Source organism: Amphibalanus amphitrite, unplaced genomic scaffold (assembly GCF_019059575.1).
Source record: "Amphibalanus amphitrite isolate SeventyFive unplaced genomic scaffold, NRLGWU_Aamphi_draft 001269F_arrow, whole genome shotgun sequence".
In the NCBI taxonomy this organism is placed as follows: Eukaryota; Metazoa; Arthropoda; class Thecostraca; order Balanomorpha; family Balanidae; genus Amphibalanus; species Amphibalanus amphitrite.
Genome location: NW_024882762.1, coordinates 31,042 through 52,830, shown reverse-complemented (window position 1 = coordinate 52,830; position 21,789 = coordinate 31,042). Strand labels below are relative to the sequence as shown.

Here is a 21,789-nt window from a genome sequence, read left to right as displayed (position 1 = left end):
TCGTAAGGGCATTTTGATTCTATCATATGGTTTATAAATGTCGTGCATCGTTACTTCTCACGTGCTACCGTAGCCGACGCCGTAACATAAAATTGGTGAAAACACTGTATTTCGGCTCCGGCACACACATTATTTACCGTAAGGCTATAAAGTACAGTTAGCATGGAGAACATTTCATACTTAACAACACAAAGCATTAAAGATATAAACAACACAGCGTCAAGAAAAACACTCCAGCCTGCTGTGAACTTGGCTGTGAACCACCCAAACTCACGGGCTCACGGGCTTCTGAGCACATCCATCCGAAATGAAATAAAATCGAATATGGATTCCATCAAGCATACGGTACGGCGATGCTCCTCCACTGCAGTAACAAACAGCCACTGACATGAGAGAACTATCGCGAAAGGACTCACAACACGACCACCAGTGACCACAGCTCGAATGTAGGCACGCACCTCGCCCATCCGCTGTCCAGAGAGTTGCACTGAACGCTCGCTAGTTTGGTCGTTGACTGGTAACCACCCTTATTCCACCGCGGACTACACTCATTGGACTGGTGTTGGTGACACCCACCGCCGGCCGAAGACCGTCCATAGTCAACTGCGGACCGTCTAGGACCAGCTGGAATACCCTACTCCAGTCTAGGGATCCCGTCTGGAGATCATCGTCCAAAACCACGCGGTAAAGGGATCGACGCTCATGCAAGGCGCGGCTTCTTGTCCGGCGGCGGTTTGGTCTTGGCTTCGGAGGCCTGCGAGGGCGCCGCGCTCGCCACCGACTCTGCACGCTCCACCTTGACCTCGCCGTCTGCGGAGAATAGGGGGAGATCGGTCAGTGGGCAGAGATATATCGGGGAGAGGGAGGGCAGCAGAGAGGACAGTCAGTAGGCAAAAATAGATCGGGGAGAGGGAGGGCAGTGGGGAGCTGGTCAGTGGGAGGGCAGCGGAGACACCTGTTAGTCACCTATGACGCCACGGTGCACGCATACTGTCAAGCGAAAGCACTACGGTGCGACACCAGAGCGTTTGGTAAAAAGAGCGCTGTACTGATATGGCCACTTATGCTTCGTCGCATACAAACGTCGAAATGAACGATCGAATTTTCTCCAGTAGGTATATCTATACAAGCGAGGAATAATAAAGCATTAAAAATGATAGAACATTTTTTACGAAAGTGGAGACGGTTAACGACAAATTTATTTCTAGAAACACTTTTATGCCAGCACAGTGTTCCTTCCCAAAATCTGTTCTAACGGCGTACTATGTCTCACCTGGGTTGGGCGGCGGCGGCTGGTTGGGCAGCTTCGGCGGGAACTTCCTGGCGAGGTCAGCCAGCAGCATGTCCACCCGCTGCGTCTGGAACAGTGAGCCCAGCTCCTTCTCCGTCTCACGCTTCCGCTTCTTCGTCTCTGGCTCCTGCGCGGTGTGAGACAGTCAGGTCAGATTCAGAGACGTTCGGCGCTGACAGGTCACGATTCGGTAACGTAATACTGATGGCTACATTAACAAGTAATTGTGTCATTGTGTAACAAAGGGATCGAACATAAAGCTGGTGTTCCAGCTACCTTCGCATCTCAAACTAAAATAACACACGCAAACCCTTACCTGGCCATTCTGAGATTTGAACTCAAACGTGTAGCCCTTTGAAGGGTGGTACCGGGCGTACGACCGTGCTTCTTTGAAAGCCTCCTGCAGGTGGTTGATGGACGATGTCTGTCGAATGAACCGAGCAGAGTCACGCATCGACACAGCCCAATGGTGATAGAGATTACAGCTCCCGGTGATATCCGGTATCCAGGCTCCAGTTCCCGACATATTTAGACGCTCAAATTGTATTACGCCAAATATGCTAAATGCATTTTCCAATCATTGAAGATAACCGATTTAGCATGGAGGGCGTTGATGATTCAGTTCACATCAGTTCAACGTCAAGCACATTGATAAGCACTAGACCTGTGCGAGCCGAATACAGGCCATTGCCTTACGCTCGTTACCTGGCGTTGAAGGCGCGGACCAAAAAAGCTGCGCCCTCCGCCAACAAGTAACCCCTCAACCGACCCTGTCTGCGAGCCAGCCACGCTCTGTCATTACTTATCAACCAGCCTTGACACGCCCGGACAGCTGATCCCCCCGTGACGACGTGACCGGTCCGACTCACCAGCCGGGAGTTGATGACGGATCCCAGGTCGGGCACCTGGTACACCTTCCCGGCGATGACGTAGTAGTCGGCCAGTGGCGTCACCTGGTTCGGCGAGTGCCGGTGCTCCTTCCTGATGACGTACAGAATCGGCTCCTGCACGTGCAGCAGCGTGTACTCGAGGCCCACCAGGTTACTGCCAGCGAATGGGAACCGTTAGAAAGTGGGAACAAGTCTGCCGTCTGGTCAATAGCCAGGACCAAGGCCGGCGGCCATCCGCCAGTGTAAACACTGACAAAGACAGCACATGCTAACTCTGGAACGAATTACGATGGTCTGGCGTGAAACAAATCAGATCACCATCCCAGATGGACCAGTGTCAGCTCAAAACTTGTCTCTTACTGAAGATGGTCGGGGTTGATACGCTGCATCTTGATGACCTCATTATTGCATGTGCGGTCGTAGAATGGGTTGGTGCGCTCAGCAAAGTAATCCATGACGTTGTTGGCACTGAGGATCGGTATCCACGTGCTGTCATGCCAGGATGTCCCCAGAGCATCTGTCAAAGGAACAAACAAACAAGTCATTTCAAATGTAGGTGGTAGCAACTGGTAACCCTTCACAAGAAGACTAAAAACATAGAGTTTCAAAATAGCATACTCTTGCTATTGATTTATACTTCTATAGCAAAATAGATAATAGGTTAACAAGTTGTCTAGAAAACAACATTACCGACCAGTTATTGCCACCACTCAGCAGTGCTTATGCGCAGACACTTGTTTGTTTGTCCATTCATGATTTATGGCAGTGGTTGGCAGGTCTTCCGGGGTCGTGCCCCTTTTTTGCCAGTCAGGCAGTGCAATTAACCCCACCTACCAGGCCCAATTACTGGCAACCTAGTTTATCGAAATTCCATACCTTCCCGTTCCATAACTACATAATTGCATGCCTTCTCAGAGGCCCTCATTACCCCCCCCCCCCCCGCTGAAGGGCTCCATTTACCCCCAAAGGGGGCATGCCCCACCATCTGCCAACCCCTGATGTGAGTGGCAACTACAATGGAAATATTTTACCCAGCATCCACATTTCACCATCAGCCAGTAGCTGCTAACAAAATATAACATTCTTACCACGCTGATCCACCATGACTGGAAGTTGATTGGCACTTTATCTGCTGTCTAAATGGCTGAAAAAGATAGGTGATCAGAAACAGCAATGGTGCACTCAACCAGTTCATCATCTAGATGCCCACTGGCACAGACCAGAAAAGCAACTCATTCTAAGTAGCTTGACCAGAATAGACTGGAATATATTGTAAGTGACCTTCAATATAAAAAAGTAAAAATGGTTGACTGGGTCGCAGTGGGCCCGCATAGCAGGAGCAGTATCTCACTGTGAGACAGTACCACAGGCCCACCTAATTATGTCAATGTACATTGTACAGGTCTCACGGATTTTAGTGGTAGGTTTTGCACCTAGAAAATTTAGTGTACTTCAGGCTATATCTTCGTCGTCTTAAGGTTTTAAGTGTTGAGGACGCGAATGCGATCGACTTGTTGGTTCTCAAGCCGGCCACGATCGTGTAAAATGGCTTCATCGTAGATCTATTAGTTTCTGAGATATAATCGGAAATGTAAAAGTGCAAAACATACCGCTTAATCTCGCTACAGCCGTACCTTCAGTAAATAGGGAGGTAAGCAAGACATAGTTTGGCCGGAACATGTCATGATCATGTGCAAAAATTAACTGTACAATATATTCTATGCAGACATAGGCGTGCTTCAATGATTTCCTACCTATCCAATTCAATTATCCAATTGAATATCCAATTAAATTTACAAAGACACCTTTATCAGAATCAATACTGCGGTGTCCTTTCCCAACCTGAGTCGGCAATAAACCGATCCAAGACTCATGTAAAAATGATCCGGGATAAAAAGTTTAACTATTTCAGAATAAAACTAAATATTCTTTAAATCCTAACTAACTACCTACGAACATAATGATAGTGTCCCAAAATAATATTTTTGCTTGGGTGTCAGAGGGGAAAATTGCTGACCAAAAAAAGGATGAGAGTGAAAAATTGTCGGTCAGGTAAGGCCCAAAAAGAATGGGAAATGATCAATAACATTAATTCATCTACAATTTGTGACAGATTAAAAACAACCACTCACGCAGTTGCTCCTTCTCGGTGGAATTGGGAGTGGAAAATTGGGCTTGAAAACTGGAGGTGAGAGTGGAAAATGATTTTCATTTGGATGTCGTTTCCACCCACATCTACAAATTTTCGGACACTGTAATGATAAGAAAAATCTCACCATCAGCCATCTCACACATTTTTTTCGGAGAAGTGGTAGACGCCGACTTTACTTATCAGCTTGAGGTATTCGATAGTCAAATTATGCAAGGAAATCTGCAGCGTATCCAAGGAGATCCAAAATCAAAACTTGATTTCGCGAGCGAACTGCTTGGTTAATTTTGCTGACTATTTTTACGAGCAGAATTTGATGCGGCAATCATACGCCGCAGACGCGCAGTTTATGCACACAAAGTATAAAGGTATCAATCACGAATTTAAAATTCTAGCGCGGTGATGTTAAATTATCTCATTGCAGGGTCCCTTCAAGATCGATACCCTTCAAATTACCATGACATTTGCATACTTGACGCTGTAACTTGTGCTTGGACGGACATGATTGACTCAAGCAGCTTCATCCTACTCCCTGCTTGACTGCTATCCTGAGTGAAAAGTAGAGCCGAACCGAGAGGTGATAACGCTTCATCTCGGAGTCGGACTCTGCATTGATCGGTTCATTTCCCAAAACAACACACTAGGCTGGGCAAACCATGGCACACCATCCTGGCACCGGGCCATGACTCGGAAGCGAAAGGATTAACCCCTTCGCGGCATTGGCTGTCCGTGTCTGTGGCACTGGCCTGGACCCCGGCAAGACGATATAATTTTCTTTGAGGCCATTTACACAGGAACATTCACGGAAGAGCACCAGTTGCCGTCGGGCCTCATCCTCGAACCTTCTCGTGCAGGCAACCTTTACGACATACCAAGAGCATGCCTCGAGCGATGCACTTCAGTAAAAGTGCCTGTAAATGACAGAGCATGAGCTTTGTCAATGAACCCGCTTTACCCATTTTGTTTTATGGTCTTGGTTTTATCCCTCGGAATTCATTACCAAAACCCAACCAAACAACACAACCAAATATCGTGATAATTGGCTGACGAACAAGCTCATAAAACAGCTAGAACCGTAGCCACGAGAGCAAGAACAAGAATATTGAAAATATCTCCGTGACTTCGGAACCTTCAACCTCCGATTTCTTCCGCCACGTGTTTACGTCGAAACTAAGCCTGAAGCCTGGGAAGTCGACAAATCGCGTCATGCCACTGGAGGACGCTGAGGCGCTGAGCGCCGAGTCCGGCTACCTACAGGAGAAGCTCGGCGTGGCGCTGACCTGCGGTCTAGCAGAGGTGAGTGCTCGGCGTGGCACTGATAAACGAACTGGAGGGCGGGGGGATCGGACCGTGCCAGGTTAACTTACAGCAGTAAACCCGGCACATGACATGCCGGGTTAAGCCCTCTTCGTAATGTCCTGAACTCCTTAGCCTCTGTAGTCTGTGCGGGCAGTGCAACTGCAAACTCCGTCTCTTGATAACTTAAAACGAGACATTGTTACCACCCAGCTTCCATACCTCAGTCCTCAGCGCCCACAAACCCCCCTCCCCGTCCACAAACTAAACGTTCACAAACTCAAACAAACTCCTCAACGTTCACAAACTCCTCTCCACCATCCGGTCGCCCTGGCTCCACCCATCTATCCGTCTACCGTCACAGGTCTGCCGCCGCCGGCCCAGCGACCCGATCCAGTTTCTGGCGCAGTGGCTGCTGCGGTTCCGGCACTTCTCGCAGGAGGCGCTCGACCTGGAGCTGGCCGAGCTGCAGCGCGCCGAGGAGCAGCAGCGGCTCGCCCAGTACGAGTACACGGCGCTGATGCAGCGCCGCGCCGCCGAGGAGGCAGAGGACAACGCGTGATTTAGCGACCGCGCAAGGTCCCACCGTCTGACCGGTCGGCGACCGGGCAGGGCCACTTTTCTGACCGGCCGGTGTGCGGACAGAGTTCACATAGTCCGTGCGATGATCAGCTACGAAGAATGACGATTCCCGAACCAGTGCGACGGTCAGATTGGTGAAGTGGGCTCGGAAAATGCCCATCCATGTAACACCTCCCTCGGAACCCAAATATCGCAATATAATGTAAACAAGCGATACGATTTTTCATTCATTCCGAAATGCACAGCATTGTCAGTAGCTCATCGCAGAACATAACACGATCATCTGTCAGACCGCACATTATGCCAAATGGATCCAGCAACGCCAACAGAAGCACACCGCTGCAGTCAATTTCAAGATGGTGATGACAGAACAACAAATAATTAAAAACGAATTCGACAACGAGCTACACATGGTTACCAGCAGAGAGACACAACAGTTGTTTTTAGGAAAAGGCCGCTTACACATCGGAAACTAAACGAGTCACTGACGTCAAATCAGGGAATGTGGGCACGCTACCTACGTCAAACTGTGACAGATGTCACCAGTGTGGGTCGCTTACTGGCACTCGAATGCCATGAGTGAAGCGTGGGGCAGCCGCCCATTATTCTAACCGCGAGACTGTGGTATACCTCTATATCTGTGTCCGCTGAGCGCTTCTGCGAGAAAGGGGAATGGAACTGAACAATCATGATAATAACCGCAGCGGAAAATTACAGATGAATGTGTTTTAAAATACAACTGCACACCAGTGAAAAGGCGGGGAGTTTTGTACCACCAAAAGCAATTTGCGTGATTCCTCATTTCAGTGACTACGAAATAGAAATGCGGCTCCAGAGAACTCACAAAATGAAATGCGGCACAACTCACATACTCGCTAAAGCGTATGAATTTTTGCGAGCACCGGGCACCGGTGTTATGTTCGCAGGCGCGGTGCCGCGTAGCGCTCTGTCAGGCTGTCTTTACACCGTCCCGCCTGGCCGCCGCCATCCACAACCGGCGCAACTCCGCCGGTGGTCGTTTGGTGTCTAAAGTACCGCCGGCCGGTCCGTCCGCCCTCACTGGAGACCCATGTCTCCTCCGTGGCAGCGGCGCTGGCGGACCGACCTCTCCGGGCCGGCCGCCCGCCCGCCGGGGGCGACTCAGCGCCTCCCAGTCGGGCGCGCCCTCCCCTCCGACGCGGCGGGTTCGTCCAGTCGGCCGCACTGTGGCGACTCGACCAACGCCGCTCGGTACTGCCCTTCCGGGCTTCTGCGGTACTGCTTACAGCTCGGCTGGCTCTGGCGCGACAACCCCCAAGGGGCGCCGCAGAGCCGCGGACGGACACGGAAACGCGGCGCGGCGCGCGGCAGAGAATCTGCGCGCTCACAGGAGGCGGCCGAGGAGACGCAGGGCGACTCCCGGCCAGCGATTCCCTCCACATCTAACCGCAGCTTTTGACCACGGCGGGCCAACGCTGGGTGAAGGCAGCAAGGCCAATTTTGCAGCCAAAAACTGACGGCGGTGACGGCGGGTGCGGGGCAGAGACAGCCTGTCAGGTGCGCCTGGTGACCGGAGACGCCACAGAGGCGGTGCTTTCGGCCCGCGCGACATTCACGGGGCCATCACCATACAACATGACCCAACACGATCGCACGATCGGGCTCGGGCGCGCTGCGGCCTGAACGGTGCCGATGCTAAAACAAACCAAACGGACCAACACCGTAATAAAACGACCAACGGCCGGGTCTGAGCCCTACCGGCGTCCGTTCAGCCCGCCCGCGCGCACCAAGACAGTAAAACCCGACGGCCCTGCAACTGAGGGTCCGCGGCGGCCACAGCGCCGTCCGTGCGACAAGCACAGCCACTGGCTCCCCTCCTCCACACACACACACTGCTATCTACAGACTACCATTTACAGCATAACTACTACCTACAGGACCCGCTAAGAGTCCACCCAACCCCACACCACCCCAGCCCCTTCCCTCACATCTTTCATACATTCCCCTCCCCTCAACCCATCCATTCCCACAGCCCATCGCCGTGTTCGTAAATTATGACGCCGCTTCACCGTGCGTGTGAGGAACAAGCGAAAAGTTGTGTTTCTCCAAAAATGGATAACCGAAAGCTTCACTGATCAAATCCTAGTGCAGCTTAGTGCTGCCATTATCATAGCAGTCACAAAGTACACTGATTTAGTGCATTGGTGAGGCCGCAGCGCACACACGCTCACTGCTCAGGCACTTAAAGAGGTCACCAATAAAGTCGACACGCTACGACGCGGCCCGAACGCCGCAGCCGGCTTCCCTTGGGTGCTCGGCACTGCTGTGGTGTACCCTCACCCACACGCACGGCGCCGGCCTTCCTTCGATAACCCGGCCCCGAGCCGCCGACTCCCCCACCCATCGGGAGACGCCGAGATCCACGCCGCTGGGTAGGGTACACACCCGTTCCCGTTCCCCGCGCTGCTGTGGGACAACTCACAGGACCCCCGGGCCTACCGGGCGCGCCGCTCAGGCCGGCAGGAAGGCCTCGGGAGGCACCTTGCCCTCCACCTTGAGCTGGTTGAACACCAGCAAGGAGCGGTCGTAGTCGAAGCTGTTCTCTTGTAGACACCTGGCAGAGAGTGGGAGAAACGGCCGGCTGTTAGTCAGGTGGCCAGAAATGAGAGAATGCAAATATTTCGATCTCGGAACTAACTAACTATGTTGGACGGTTATATAATTGAATGCGATATTCCTACACAAATTGTTGGGACTGGAAGCTGACGGGGATCCAAATGAAGCCGCAAATCTCTATATGTGTGATGCGTGCCAACCATATCACATATTACGACAGTCCAGCATTCACCCTAGTGTAGCAAGATACCAAAGCAACATTTCTCAAACTGACACAGTTGACTTAAGTCCTCTGCCAAGCGTGCTCGCCGTCCTCCATCCCCGTCCGTGACTTACTTGAGCGCCCAATGAGGGTTCATTCCGGTAACGGTGGCCAGCTGCACCGTCATCTGTTTCTGCACGTCCTCCGAGACCACGCCCACTGGGGGCGGGGCCACGCCCGGCACCACCGGTACGTGAGGTATCGGAGAAGGCGACGGAGTCGGAGCCGCCGCCTTGAACGCTCCCTGAGGGGTAAACAAAACATGACAGCCACGATACCATGAAGTAGCCAGTAAAATGGTAGATGGTACTGCATTGTGGCCAGTAAGATGGAAGCTAGTTGATAGTGAGACTTTGTAGCCACGAAACGGGGTCATGTAGGTTGACAGACTGCCTCCACTATTGTGCCCCCTGCTTCCAGTCTACCAAGTATTTTCAGAAAATTACCGCCGCACTAATGTGAATATCTCACCTTGATCTGTTCGGGGGTGGCCACGCTGATTGATAGCATCTCGTTGACGACGCAGAAACCCTGTCCCTGCGGAACGATCACAAAGACCCGCGAAAAGGCGCGGATCGGACTGTGGCGCTCCTCTCGCTCCTTGAGCACGCCGCTGACACTGATCTGCATCAGACGCTCCTGAGGGGGAAATGGGGGGGGGGGCGAGGTGAAGAAGGAAGAGCGGGGGCCGTCTCAGGGGTGGAAGGTGGGGGTGGGGGTGGGGGGACAACAGGCGGCCATTTCCCGATCGGCGGGCGCTGACAGCGCAGAACTGACAGAGACGTTCGGCATGTACTGTCCAATCAACAGCGAATGACGCCACAGTGCGATTAGATCCGATTGGATCGTTATTCGGGTAAAAAAAACGACAGAACGATAAATATTTAATATTAAGGTGAGCACGAAATAACATTAAATGTGCAGCTAAGTAAAAGTCAACAGGACAAAAAATAAACAATTTCGGCTATATTCTGCCAGCACCAGCAGCCTGCCGCCGCCGCACTCACATTGGCCACGGGCACGTCCACCGTGAACGAGTTGGAGTCGTGCTGCGTCTTGGGCAGCCGCGCCAGGGCGCCCAGCACCTCCAGTTTTCCCGAGCGCAGCAGGGCCGCCTGTCGCTCGCGTGCCGTGCGCAGCAGGTTCCGGCTGTCCGGCAGCCACAGGTTCAGTCTGCCGACCAGACGGGTCAGAGGTCAGCTGAGGTCACAGCAGATAGGTCAGGTGGCAGATGGAGCGACAAAGGGAATGAAGTATAAATCTAGTTTAGGCAGTGTGGTGGAAGTGACTGGCTTGGTGTGGGAGAAATGGGTGTTCCAAGCCAACTCAATCAGTAGCGCAACAATCCTATCCGCTGCGATGCAGATGCATTCAATGCGATGCAGTACGTTACACAATTCTGAAGAGGATTTTCACCGAACCACTCGTGTACAAAAATAATTGACCAAATACTTTTACTAGCTTGTTACTTTGTCTGGCATATTTGGTGCTTCAACGTTACGCTCGCCTGGGTGGCGGTATTTCGGCTAGCCGAGACACGCGCAAGGAAAAGAACTTCATTCAATAGTACTTCGTGAACATGGAGGTTCATATGAAGAAAGTGCAGGATTTTTCTAGTGCGAGAAATAACAAAATTCACGCGCAAGAAATATCAAGAAAGAAATGACTCAATATTTTAGAAACTGGGCATTATAGGACGTGGGAGTTTGCAAAGTTTACTACAAGTGAGCAAAGGGATTATTACTTTTATACAATAAATCCCAACTTGAAATCACATTTGTGAGATATTTGCTGTCTTCAAAACGGGAGCTAAGTGATTAGCATCATTTAAATAATCCCAAAACATCGGACAAGGCTGAAGGGTATCAAGCGGCATTCAACGCACATTATCACTAACTCCAAAATGAAGACATATTTGGCAATCAGCTTGTTGCTGGTTGTCGCTACCCAGGTCTCGGGATTCGGTTTGGTGAGCAACATGATGTCTAATCCGGCGACGGTTTTGAGCGCTGCCCGCTACATGACCGAAATCATTATGCGCAACATGGCTCAGAAGCGCACCAGCAACACGGCCTGCGTGGAACATGTGTCACGCTCGGCCGTCACATTCTTTAACGACGCGTCTGCGTCGCTCCAACTGGGCCGTCTGCTGCAGATCACCATGCGACGCGCTGCCACTATGCCATTGGACTCCTCCAGCCCGGCCGTGCCCCTGGACATGTTCTGTCGGATGGTGCGTGTGCGCCGTCTGAGTGCCGCCAGCACCATATTCGTCTCCCGGCTGACCTGTCTGGGTGACGGAGCCGTGGACGACACGGACCGACTGTTCCGCTCGCTGGTACACACTATCGAGCATGTGTGCCGGGACGGCGGCCGGGACGCTACGCAGTTTATGGCCGACGCTCGCCAGTGCCGGCGCCTGGATGCCGACCACGAGGAGCAGATGGAACAGATGAAGAGCCTGCGCCGCGGCCGGCGTAGCGCGACGACCATCAGACCCAGCACCACCACCGCCACCACTATTAGCACTAACAGCAGCACCAACAGCAACAGCACCAGCGCCAGCGAGATACCGGTGAACGCATCATCACCAGCCGATACCACTACCACCACTACCACCACGAAGGCGCCCAGAGTAGAGACGACCCCCGCACCGCCCGCCGTCTACAACACACTGCAGGCCTGTCTGGACGACGTGAACGAGCTGCTGCCGAGCGGCGCACGTCTCTCGCAGCGCGAGCAGCTGTCGGACGTGCTGCTCACGCTGCCGGCACTGCTGCCCCGCCTGCTGCAGAGGGACGGCCTGGCGCAGTTCTGCCCGGCGCTGCTGAAGGCCGGCGACTGTGCCCACCTGGCGCTCATCGACTGCCCACCGCGTACTAAGAAGACCATGGCCCGCTTCTTCCAGAGCACACTGCGCGACATTCTTTGCTACGACATCCCCAGCGACGAAGTGCTGGCGGAACTCATTTGGAGCAGCATTGTAAAAGAAACGTACTTTGGATTGTAGAAAGTCATCTCACATTGTGTCGAAGGCGTTACTTTCTTGCTTGTAGTTCGATAGGCGAACGACAATTCAACTTCCATTGTTCGAGAGTGTTAACATGGCAACTTTCGCTTTAAGCACTCATTATTTAAGGCTTTATGCTGTTAAGGTACCCAAACTCAACGATCGGTAGACAAATAAGCTCTTGTCTTTCAGAGTTAGAGCCAACCACGTGCAGGAGGGCAAAAAGTCCCATGCTAAAGGGTATCAGTGATTCACCGGAGTCACATCCGTAATCATCCTGGAATTGTGACCACACATTGCACTGCATACCCAGCACTACAATGCACGTTGTTGAGTTACCTGAATAAAATGTTCCTTCTGAGACCAGACTTACAACCCGATGCACGGGGGTTCAGTTAAAAACGTGTGCGTATGAAGGCGCCCACGACAAACGCGGCACGGCTCAAGATGGTACACTATGGCTCACAAAGCCGGGTTTCGGCTACATAACGGCGCTTTGATACGTTAGAGAACATTAAAATGATTGGCAAATCTCGGATTTAGTGATCCGAATTCCGATTCTCACAAAACTTACCATATTCCTTTAACCAGTATAACACCTTTTGGGGCGACTAACGGAGCGAGCGAGAGAGTGGGCCTTGCACGTGCGAAATTGCGAGGGGGTACCTCCAACTGACTTGTGCACGGCACCCTACTAACCGGTCTCTAGCGATGTGCCAAATTTGGGCACAATCGGCCCAGCCGTTCTCGAGATCTGGAAGCGGCACCCTGCACGTGCGCACGTGCAAAATGGGTCCCAACTGACTTGCGCACGGCACCCTACTAACCGGTCCCTAACTGTGTACCAAATTTGAGCGCAATCGGTGGAGCCGTTCTCGAGATCTGGAAACGACCCCTGCACGTGCGCACGTGCAGCAGCGCCCCAACTCTGGCACATGGATATGCAGTGCCTGCCTAGTGGGTGCCTACCTACATGCCATTTTTCAGCGCAATCGGCCAAGTAGTTACCGAGATATTGCAACAATCACAAAACGGACACCTTTTCGTTTTGCACGTGGCACGTGCATAAGGGGTCACCCACATGCATCGGGAATAGTCCAATACTTGGTAGAAGGAATGAAGCTACCCTACAAAAATTGCCGCGTGTAAATCGGTCAAGTGGTTGCTGAGATATAAGCCTCGCAAAAGCGTGACCACGGCGGGCCGGCCGGCCGGCCGGCCGCTCGTACTCAGAAATTTCCGTTAATCTAAGGAAAGACTACGCTCGCTTCGCTCGCTCCGTAATCACTGTAAATGATTGATCGTGTTCAAATAGTATCGAAATCTTTGGTGGTTACGTCTTCTCAGACAAGTATGAGCTGAGTGACCAAACTGCAGGTATTGTGCAACAGTTACAGACTGATGAAACATACAATAGGCACACAACTTACCATTATCGCCGTTCTATGACACCCTAACATCCATGCCCTAACGAACATATCCATCCACTCTTCGCAATTTTAACCATATCAGAGGGAGACGCATGAAAAAGATAGCGTGCAGTTTGAAGGTCACTGACAGCACCGATGCACTGCAAAAAGCTTAAAAATATCGTAACATCACGTGCGTAACATCGTAACATGTCGTAACATTGGAGCTTCGCACACACGTGAAAACATCAAAATACCGTGAGTTCGCAGAGCTTATGGCGAGGCTTATGGCACGTATTCTTCCGACCGCGACACATTGATGCACTTGCACACCAAAGCCTCAGTACAGTCAAATGGCTGGTTGAGGTATGACGCCGGCGAGGCACGAGTATGGAACTATGACGACAGGCTGCGGCTAACTGTCTGTGAACATCAACATGCGTGGCTCGACCGCAGTCTAGAACTCACCGTTCGTTACTGTTGCGGTGGCCGAGCGAGACGCTCAGGCTGAAGCGGCAGTTGTCGTGGTAGGCGTCCATCAGCGGGTCCCGCTTGTCGGCGTCAAACACGTCAAAGTACTGCTTCAGGAACATGAGCGCTATGTCTGCCGAACAAAATGACAATAACGACGTCAAATTAGTGTCTCCAGAACAAGAGCAACAATGTCAGCTCGGTGCGAATGATATGTGCGCAAAGACAGTCACTGGCTAGCACACACACAATAACTGAATGTGCCTAGCTGATTTCCCATCTCCAAGTCCAATCGATTTCATAGCCGATTTTCCAGAATAGAGCCCAGCCCAGCCATTAACCATTCACATTCCAGGACAGGGCCACAGCGGGACGTCCTTCTCTCGTCTAACATATAACCCAGCTCCACCACTCACCCCTGGGCTGTGTGCCGCAGAAGTAGGAGCTCTTGCTCTCGGGCAGCTTGGTCACGGCCGCCGCGTCATCCTCCACATCAAACTCGATCGGCGGAGGCAGCTCCACGTTGTCCTGAGGATATCGCCAAGCTCGAATGAAACTCTCACACAAAAGGATACGGATGAACATGGGAACGGGAAATTGTTGAACAGTCAACATGACAATAGTAAGGTAACCCGTACTGCGGTGTTTGGCCTGTTGCACGACATATCAAGTTGCACTAAACGATTGCCAGGTAGAGCTTAATTTCTAACACTTCGAGGGTATCTACCGCAAATTGAAAGACTCCAACGTGAGTAAAACTTCCCACTGAATCCTCAAATAAAGCCTTCTAAGTTACTGAGTAGGTAGTTAGTACACTGTAACTAAAAACTGCATCTAAAATTAATCGGAAACACGACTGAAGCGATAGTCGTGACACGCAGACGCTGCCTGCGGCGGTGGCCGGCGGGCGGGTATGCATCCCGCGACCGAGCACCGCGCAGAGCATTACTCACCAGGAGAATCACCTTCGGGAAGCGTTTCCGCACCGCGCTGGGAATAGACCACCGGTTGTTGACACTGCCGCCTGCAGTCATACTCGGGGGAGGCGGTCATCACCGTACGCACACGCACGCACACACTCACACACGCCGCACGTAAAAATAATGCGTCCACACATCCGCGTTATACTCGCATACACAACACAAAGTATGTGAACCGCTAGAATACCGACAAACTTACGCTAAGGTAAAACAGCGACACGCAGACTTTGGTATACCCTGAAAAGTTAACATCATAAAGTCTAACAGTTTTGAATAGACCTCTAAGCTTTTCAATCTGTTCCTTCAACCAGCACCACTCTGGCACCAAAGAAGCCACCACCACTCCAGCCGGAGTCGGGCCCTCGGCCGGCCCCTGTACCTGATGTACTCCGCCTTCTCTTTGAAGCTGTCGCAGAGGTGGTTTCCGTCCAGGTTTAGCTCGATTAGCGCCATGCCTTGTACTGAGTCCAGGTGAGTGATGGCACCCAGCTGTGGAGGAGAGCACAGATACGGTCAGAGCTTATCGTAACGGACAGCGGCGCGGCTCTAATGCGGCTGGACTGAAGACAGTGTTAAAATATGACCACTTTGGCACAGCATAAACTGTCATCGACAATCACTTATTTCAGATCACCGGCATTCGATGAACTACCGCTATCGAGTGTTTGAAGAACAAACACCAGTCGACGAATACATAGCCCTGCTGGCTGGGTCTAGCATTTGTTTGAATGAATTTCGAAATAAAATAAGTGATTTACCTTTTTCTTTCAACATCCAGTCACGAACACTGACTACTCGATAACTTTGACCAGTCTCAATCGTACTCACCGAGTTGTGACTGAGATCGAGCGCCTTCAGGTCCTTCAGCGAGCTCTTGATGGCCTTGAACGGCATCAGGCTGGTGATGCGGTTCTTGGAGAGGTTGATGCCAACCACCTCGGGGATCTGGCCGGTAATAATCTCCAGCACGGCTGCCACTACGTTCTGGCGGTTCAGCGGCAGGTACAGACCCTTGCCGCGGATATCTGACGGGTCGAGCCAGAGCGCGGAGTCGTAAGTTGGGCGATCACCACAGGACGCAGTCAAAGAGCAAAGTGACAAAAGTAGTTCGTTAGAAGGCGTCGTTAGTCGGGAGTGCTCCGGCCTCCGAATAAAACGCAGGGAGGTGCGTGCGATTGATGCGAGCGTGATTTAATGCGTTTGAATAGGCTCTCGCATGCAATTTCCTGATTGCGAGAAGGGTCTGTTTCAGCCATAACAGCTAAAAATGATGACAAGCTAAATACGATAACAATAACTCAGCCTGGTACTCAAACGAGTCGATGTAAAACCAACAGGCTCATGAGGATCCTGCTAAATATGATGGCTGCGCCGCCCGGTACTCACAAGGGTCCATGTAGAACTGTGACAGGTTCAGGGTCCGGTTGGCTGGCATATAACGGTTGCTGAGCGCCTGCGCCAGTTCGGCCTTGATCGCGTCATCCACCGTCAGCATGGGCGGCTCTGAGCGCCTCGACTGTGGAAATAACGGAGGAAGGGGAGGAAGGGAGGGAGAGGAGAGAGAGAGAGAGAGAGAGAGAGAGAGAGAGAGAGAGAGAGAGAGAGAGAGAGAGAGAGAGAGAGAGAGAGAGAGAGAGAGAGAGAGAGAGAGAGAGAGAGAGAGAGAGAGAGAGAGAGAGAGAGAGAGAGAGAGAGAGAGAGAGAGAGAGAGAGAGAGAGAGAGAGAGAGAGAGAGAGAGAGAGAGAGAGAGAGAGAGAGAGACGCATAAGCAAAACAAAATCCAAACACTCCAATACAAAATGTTTTATAATTTCCAAGCACGCAATGGCTGCAGTCAGAAGTCATTCAGTTTCCAAAATCGAACGCAAAAGTCCAAGCGCCAGAGTGAAAAAAGATCGTACCATGATTTTCATTTTGCTGCCGTTGGGAGCCAATATCCGCCCGTCCAGAGCCGATATCGTGTCGGCAGTCATCTTGTTTTCCACGAAAAAGTGGACGTCGTTCCGGTTCGCTTCATTCGTGTACTGGAGCGAGAACAGAGAAAATTACCAAATAAAAAAGCATGAGTTCAAACTGAAACCTTCATGCATCATTTATAGGAAAAATATCCCATTCGATCTTAAATAGCCATTTCCATCAACAATCAAGCCACCCTTCTCTACCCGAAAAAGCTAGCAGCAAAAAAAAAAAAAATGACGTACTGAACAGCCACTACTAGACTCCCCCGATCGACGTCGGTTATCGGCGTTACGGCGTTCCCTTCAGGCTGGGACATTATAATACGTACCCCGATCGGCATATACGGCTCCGGAAGGTTCTCATTGATGGCGTTCATTACGAACTCCTTCCCGAACGTCTGCCCGTTTTTCACCTGGTTGTAAAGAAGCAAAAACATCATAAGAGAACAGAAAATATTTATTCAGTATGAAACCAAAAGAAGAGGAAAAATTACTGACAATATTTTGCATGTAGAGATTAAACACACGCAGATATCCTTGATCCTATGTGAAACTCTGTAATCTAAAAATCAAGGCGAAGTAGATACACAATTCAGTCAGTAATATACCAGGCACCACGTCTGGCTGACTGGGCGGCAGTCACACGGAATCCTGCCACGTTAGGGACAAACTCACGATGACTCTGAACCAGCTGGGCTGCGAGGCGTTGGGCGGGTTCCTTCCACCGCCGCCTGGTGGTAGTCCGCGCCCTCTGCCGCGGCTGGGTCGCGGCCGGCCCCTGCCGCGCATCCCTCGGCGTCGATCATCGCCCTGCTGCCTGTTGGAGGAGTGCAGGCCAGTGCGGCGGGTGGCGGGCCGAGTCAGTCCCGCCCCGAACGGCAGTGGTACAACGTTCTATGGTAAAACTACGTGCTACAACTTAGAGATCTTTGTTGGGGCAGCTATTAGGTACTTCAACGCTGACCGGCACCATACGGTGCCGGTCATTACGATTATAACAACTCGTATGAGTTGTTATAATCGTCACATACCTACGCCAAAAATGAGTGGCATTGCCAGTATATTAACCATGCAGTACGGATTAACAATCAATTCAGCGTCCTGCTGATTCCCTTAAACCAGCCCCGGTCACCCGTTCGGCGGCCGGCCGGTGAGGCTGCGCGCCGGCTCACATGCGAGGTCGTCGTCCTCCCATCTCGGCGTCATCATCCAAGTTGCCCTGGTAGCGACCCTGGCCTCGTCTCATCCGGCCGCGAGACTTGAAGTCCGCCTGGCGGTAGCTGGTGCCGCGCGAGGCGCGATCATCGTGGCCTGCGGCACACAGGCACCGTGACAACAATGCGGTGATGGTGATTGGGTGGAAATGATGGTTTGCTTTGTTCATTTGAGTGTTGCAGCCATATACCTACTCTGGTATAAAAGGTAAGTACTTCAACAAGCAGAGCCTGCAGATATCTGCTTGCCTCTGCAGATGATCTCGAAAGGGGGGATCGTGACATCACATCACCAACTGCTAAAGTGGCCTGAGCAATATTGTCATGATCTGAATGCAAAAAAAAAAAATGTATTAAGGTGGTCCTCTGTAAAAATTGTTATATTTCTCAGCTAAGGGTTTCCCAGAGCAATCAGGAATTTCAGTCAAGTTGCTGAATGACTAATACAAGCATAACTTTAAAAACCCAGCATTGAAAGCTGATACACACAACACTCACTAACACCACTTGTGAACACTTTGGCCTGAAGGTGAAGAGTCAAGGACTGAAGAAGCTGCTGTCTGCTACAATAGAGTATGACTGTCTCTATTAGTTCAACACCAAAGAGCTCAGTTTAAATATGAGTTGAGTATAGTTTTGGAAATTGGGCAGTTATTGATGAAAAACATTCTCAAGGCGAGTTTAAAAGGCTAAGCTACTTCAACACACTACAGACACACATGCTACACTCAGATATGTGCATGGATCTGAGTGATGAATCTATGATCTCAGTGACTCTTGGAACAAACTGCAGGTTAGGATCCATAATCCCACAGGATGTGGTGTGAAAAATATGCTGGATCTATGATCTCATAGGTTCTGATGATGAGCAGAGAACGTGGATCTATGATCTGAGTGGATCCCACCATGCACAACATTTGGAACCAGGTTTCCAAGGCATGTTTCTAAGTCAATAAGTGCCACAAAACTGTGGAATATGACGTGCAATCACATAAAATCACTAAAACAGAATGTTTGTGAGTTGCAACAAGTGATTTTTTATTTCTGTGTTGACAAAAAATAAATAAGGATCTATGATCTCAATCATGGATCTAGAGAGAAAAAAAATAGACTCAGGACTATGATACCTATGGATCTCTTGATAAATCAAAGAGCTGGATCTATGATCCCATTGGAACTGAGATAAGAATCCATGTGATCAGATCCCAGATCCATTTTCTTGGATCCATGCACAATGCACATGTCTGGACTTGCACTACAAGGGCAGTTAGTTTAAGCAAAATGTTAGGGCAGAGAGTTCAGGAAAATCATTGATGTCGACCATTCTCACTCTTAATGGCAAGCAGAGCTGTTGTGCTGGAGGTTCCAGGCACCTTGAAGCACCACTGGACTCACGGTATGGGTTATGTGGGTGACCACGGTAATGGTCAGGAGGCTGGCTAGGATTTGGCATGTCCCTCCTCCAGTGGAACTCTGGCTGGTGGTAGGCTGGCGGGAGACAGGCAGCAACACATCATCAGACAATTAGGAAGAGATGGCATATTAAAGAGATGCCTAGCAAGCAAGCATCACATGACCAAAATGTGAGTAATGAACAGCTATATCTAAGTAGTAAAACTAGCTCAATCTTTATAGCCTACACCAAAAGCCTAAAATATTCAAAAAATGAAAACCTTAAAATTATACAGAAGTGACCAAAGGCATAAATAACAGAACAATGTACAGCTCAAAACTGTGGTTCTTAGTCACCATAATGATAATAAATCCACTGTGAAACCTATACCACAACCCCTGATAGTAAATCCACAACATGCCATAGATGACAAACACTGAAAAGGAATGCATCAGCAACAGCTAAAACAGCCCTTCAACAATGACAGAATTAGCATACCTCGTAGTCTTGGTGGTCAAGTTTACTTACCTGGTTTACTTACCTGGTTGGTTCCCTTCACCAAGTAAACAGTCACAGGAAGGAGTGGCAAGGAAAAGAAAGGAACCCATATCGAAAGACACGCCAGTTCCGTTTTAAGACCAGCCATGTTTGAGTATTGCAGTGTGTGAGCCATGAACTGGAAATGTGTGTCGCCATTTAACCTATCGTAATACATGATCGAGTATGGAGTGTTAGTACCTCGCTAATACCCTAATTTCACACTAATTGCGTTTCACATGTCACATTAGCACCAAATATTCTACAAACGTATATGAAATATACACATGGCAAGAAGGCTAGACATAATCAAATAGCAAGTCCGGTATCACATCATCTAACCCTCGCTTAAAAGCAGATACATCTGACTGCCGTCCAAAGGCAAAACCCATTATGTTACATTGACCTGTGACCTAACATAATGGTTTTTGCCACTGGACGGCCAGGGGCATCAACAACATGTTCTGGTAGGCGATTCCATGCATTGACACATCTCTTTGAGAATGATCTTTTCCTCACATCTGTGTTCACATGTGTCACACCAATCTTGTACAAGTGTCCCCTGGTGACACGGGTGAAGGGCTGAGGGAACATGATCTCCGGGGGGACGCAGCTTTTCCTGTGGAAAATTTTCCAATACTGTATGAGATCTGCTCGCATGAGTCGTCCCTTGACCGAGTACAGACCTAGCTCCCTCAGCCTGTCACTGTATGCGAGATGTTCGAGCATGCTTATTTGCTTGGTCCAGTACCTTTGGAATCGTTCGAGCCTCCGATCATCCTCAATGTAACCAGTGTGCCAAACGCACGAGGCATATTCAAGCACAGGTCTCATGTGCGTTTTAAGAAAGAACAACATGAATTCCCGAGACCGACAGACAGTAGATTTGAGGAAACTGTGCCCAAGACCAGCGACCTTGCGAGTGACAGATGATATGTGGTCGTGGAACTTCAGTGAGTCATCAACGATGACCCCGAGTTGTAACAGCATTTTCATTGAAATTTCATTGAAGTATTTTTTCATGAATTTAGCTCAAATGTTTAAAAGGATGGATTGAGAGCCAGAGCCTTATAAGTCAAGCTTGTTGTGTAGACCCCAACCCCTACTGTCCGATCACACAATTCTGGTTAACTGGATAATTTGTCAAAGTTTAATGTACCCTCCAAAGCCAGACACAGCCTGTCCAATTCAACCGACTTCTAATGGCTGTGGTTGCTCCCACCAACAGCAGAACCTCCCCATCATAGGTCTCAAATATCAAGCACCAGAGCGACTCAAACATGGGCTCTCACTACGAATCCAACGCTCTACCAACTGTGCTAGGTACGGGACAGGCAAACAACAATGCATTGCATTGTAACAACATGTAGGTAGAACCTTAATCCAAACCAATGGATAATTAAAAGAAAAAAAAATTGTAAAACGTGATAAGAAGGAATAGGGAGTAGCAAAACTGTAAAAACCAAGTGAAAGCAACAAATTGAGACTCACCATAATATTGTGAAGCGTTGGGATTGCGAAAAGTTTTCACAATGTAACTTTGATCCCTGCCTCTTTGATGAGGCTGAGACATTTTCAATAGTACCTTATTCCAGATAACTAGCAGAGCTTCAAAGAATTATTTGGGTTTATCCGAAAATATACGTAATGCCTCCTATCTCCCTCCAGAGATTCTAATGAGTCACGGGAATACCCAAAAACCTGTTCTTTAGCATCTTTTCATTGGAAGCGTTTTCCAAAATTATGACGTA

The 21,789-nt window shown here is 50.1% G+C and overlaps 3 protein-coding genes across 7 annotated transcripts; 1 reads left to right on the top strand and 2 right to left on the bottom strand.

Annotated features, from left to right (window-relative positions):
- Positions 1 to 92: 92 nt before the first annotated feature.
- On the bottom strand, positions 93 to 4,605 carry LOC122371671 (mediator of RNA polymerase II transcription subunit 6-like). Of its 4 annotated transcripts, none has more exons than XM_043348137.1 (7): positions 4,475 to 4,605; positions 3,270 to 3,325; positions 2,542 to 2,698; positions 2,161 to 2,335; positions 1,608 to 1,715; positions 1,274 to 1,418; positions 93 to 810 (listed from the first exon to the last, which is right to left on the bottom strand). In XM_043348137.1, the coding sequence occupies exons 2-7, from the start codon at positions 3,283 to 3,285 to the stop codon at positions 701 to 703; spliced, it is 711 nt and encodes a 236-aa protein (XP_043204072.1). In that variant the 5' UTR covers positions 3,286 to 3,325; positions 4,475 to 4,605; the 3' UTR covers positions 93 to 700. The 4 variants fall into 4 exon arrangements, with proteins under 4 accessions (XP_043204072.1, XP_043204071.1, XP_043204073.1 ...); XM_043348136.1 differs by having other exon boundaries at positions 4,458 to 4,596; XM_043348138.1 differs by lacking the exon at positions 4,475 to 4,605 and adding an exon at positions 4,314 to 4,468.
- A 2-nt stretch (positions 4,606 to 4,607) lies between these two features.
- On the top strand, positions 4,608 to 6,422 carry LOC122371672 (DPY30 domain-containing protein 1-like). The gene is made up of 2 exons (XM_043348140.1): positions 4,608 to 5,626; positions 5,991 to 6,422. The coding sequence occupies exons 1-2, from the start codon at positions 5,537 to 5,539 to the stop codon at positions 6,186 to 6,188; spliced, it is 288 nt and encodes a 95-aa protein (XP_043204075.1). The 5' UTR covers positions 4,608 to 5,536; the 3' UTR covers positions 6,189 to 6,422.
- LOC122371670 (nuclear RNA export factor 1-like) lies at positions 6,423 to 21,738 on the bottom strand. 2 transcript variants are annotated; one of them, XM_043348133.1, is made up of 16 exons: positions 21,530 to 21,738; positions 19,504 to 19,596; positions 18,067 to 18,205; positions 17,570 to 17,711; positions 17,224 to 17,307; positions 16,838 to 16,960; positions 16,322 to 16,451; positions 15,764 to 15,960; positions 15,315 to 15,424; positions 14,909 to 14,945; positions 14,372 to 14,483; positions 13,953 to 14,088; positions 10,073 to 10,238; positions 9,537 to 9,704; positions 9,140 to 9,309; positions 6,423 to 8,801 (listed from the first exon to the last, which is right to left on the bottom strand). In XM_043348133.1, exons 1-16 carry the CDS (start codon positions 21,609 to 21,611, stop codon positions 8,699 to 8,701), a joined length of 1,992 nt encoding a protein of 663 aa, XP_043204068.1. In that variant the 5' UTR covers positions 21,612 to 21,738; the 3' UTR covers positions 6,423 to 8,698. The 2 variants fall into 2 exon arrangements, with proteins under 2 accessions (XP_043204068.1, XP_043204070.1); XM_043348135.1 differs by lacking the exon at positions 19,504 to 19,596 and having other exon boundaries at positions 21,530 to 21,732.
- Positions 21,739 to 21,789: the final 51 nt, after the last annotated feature.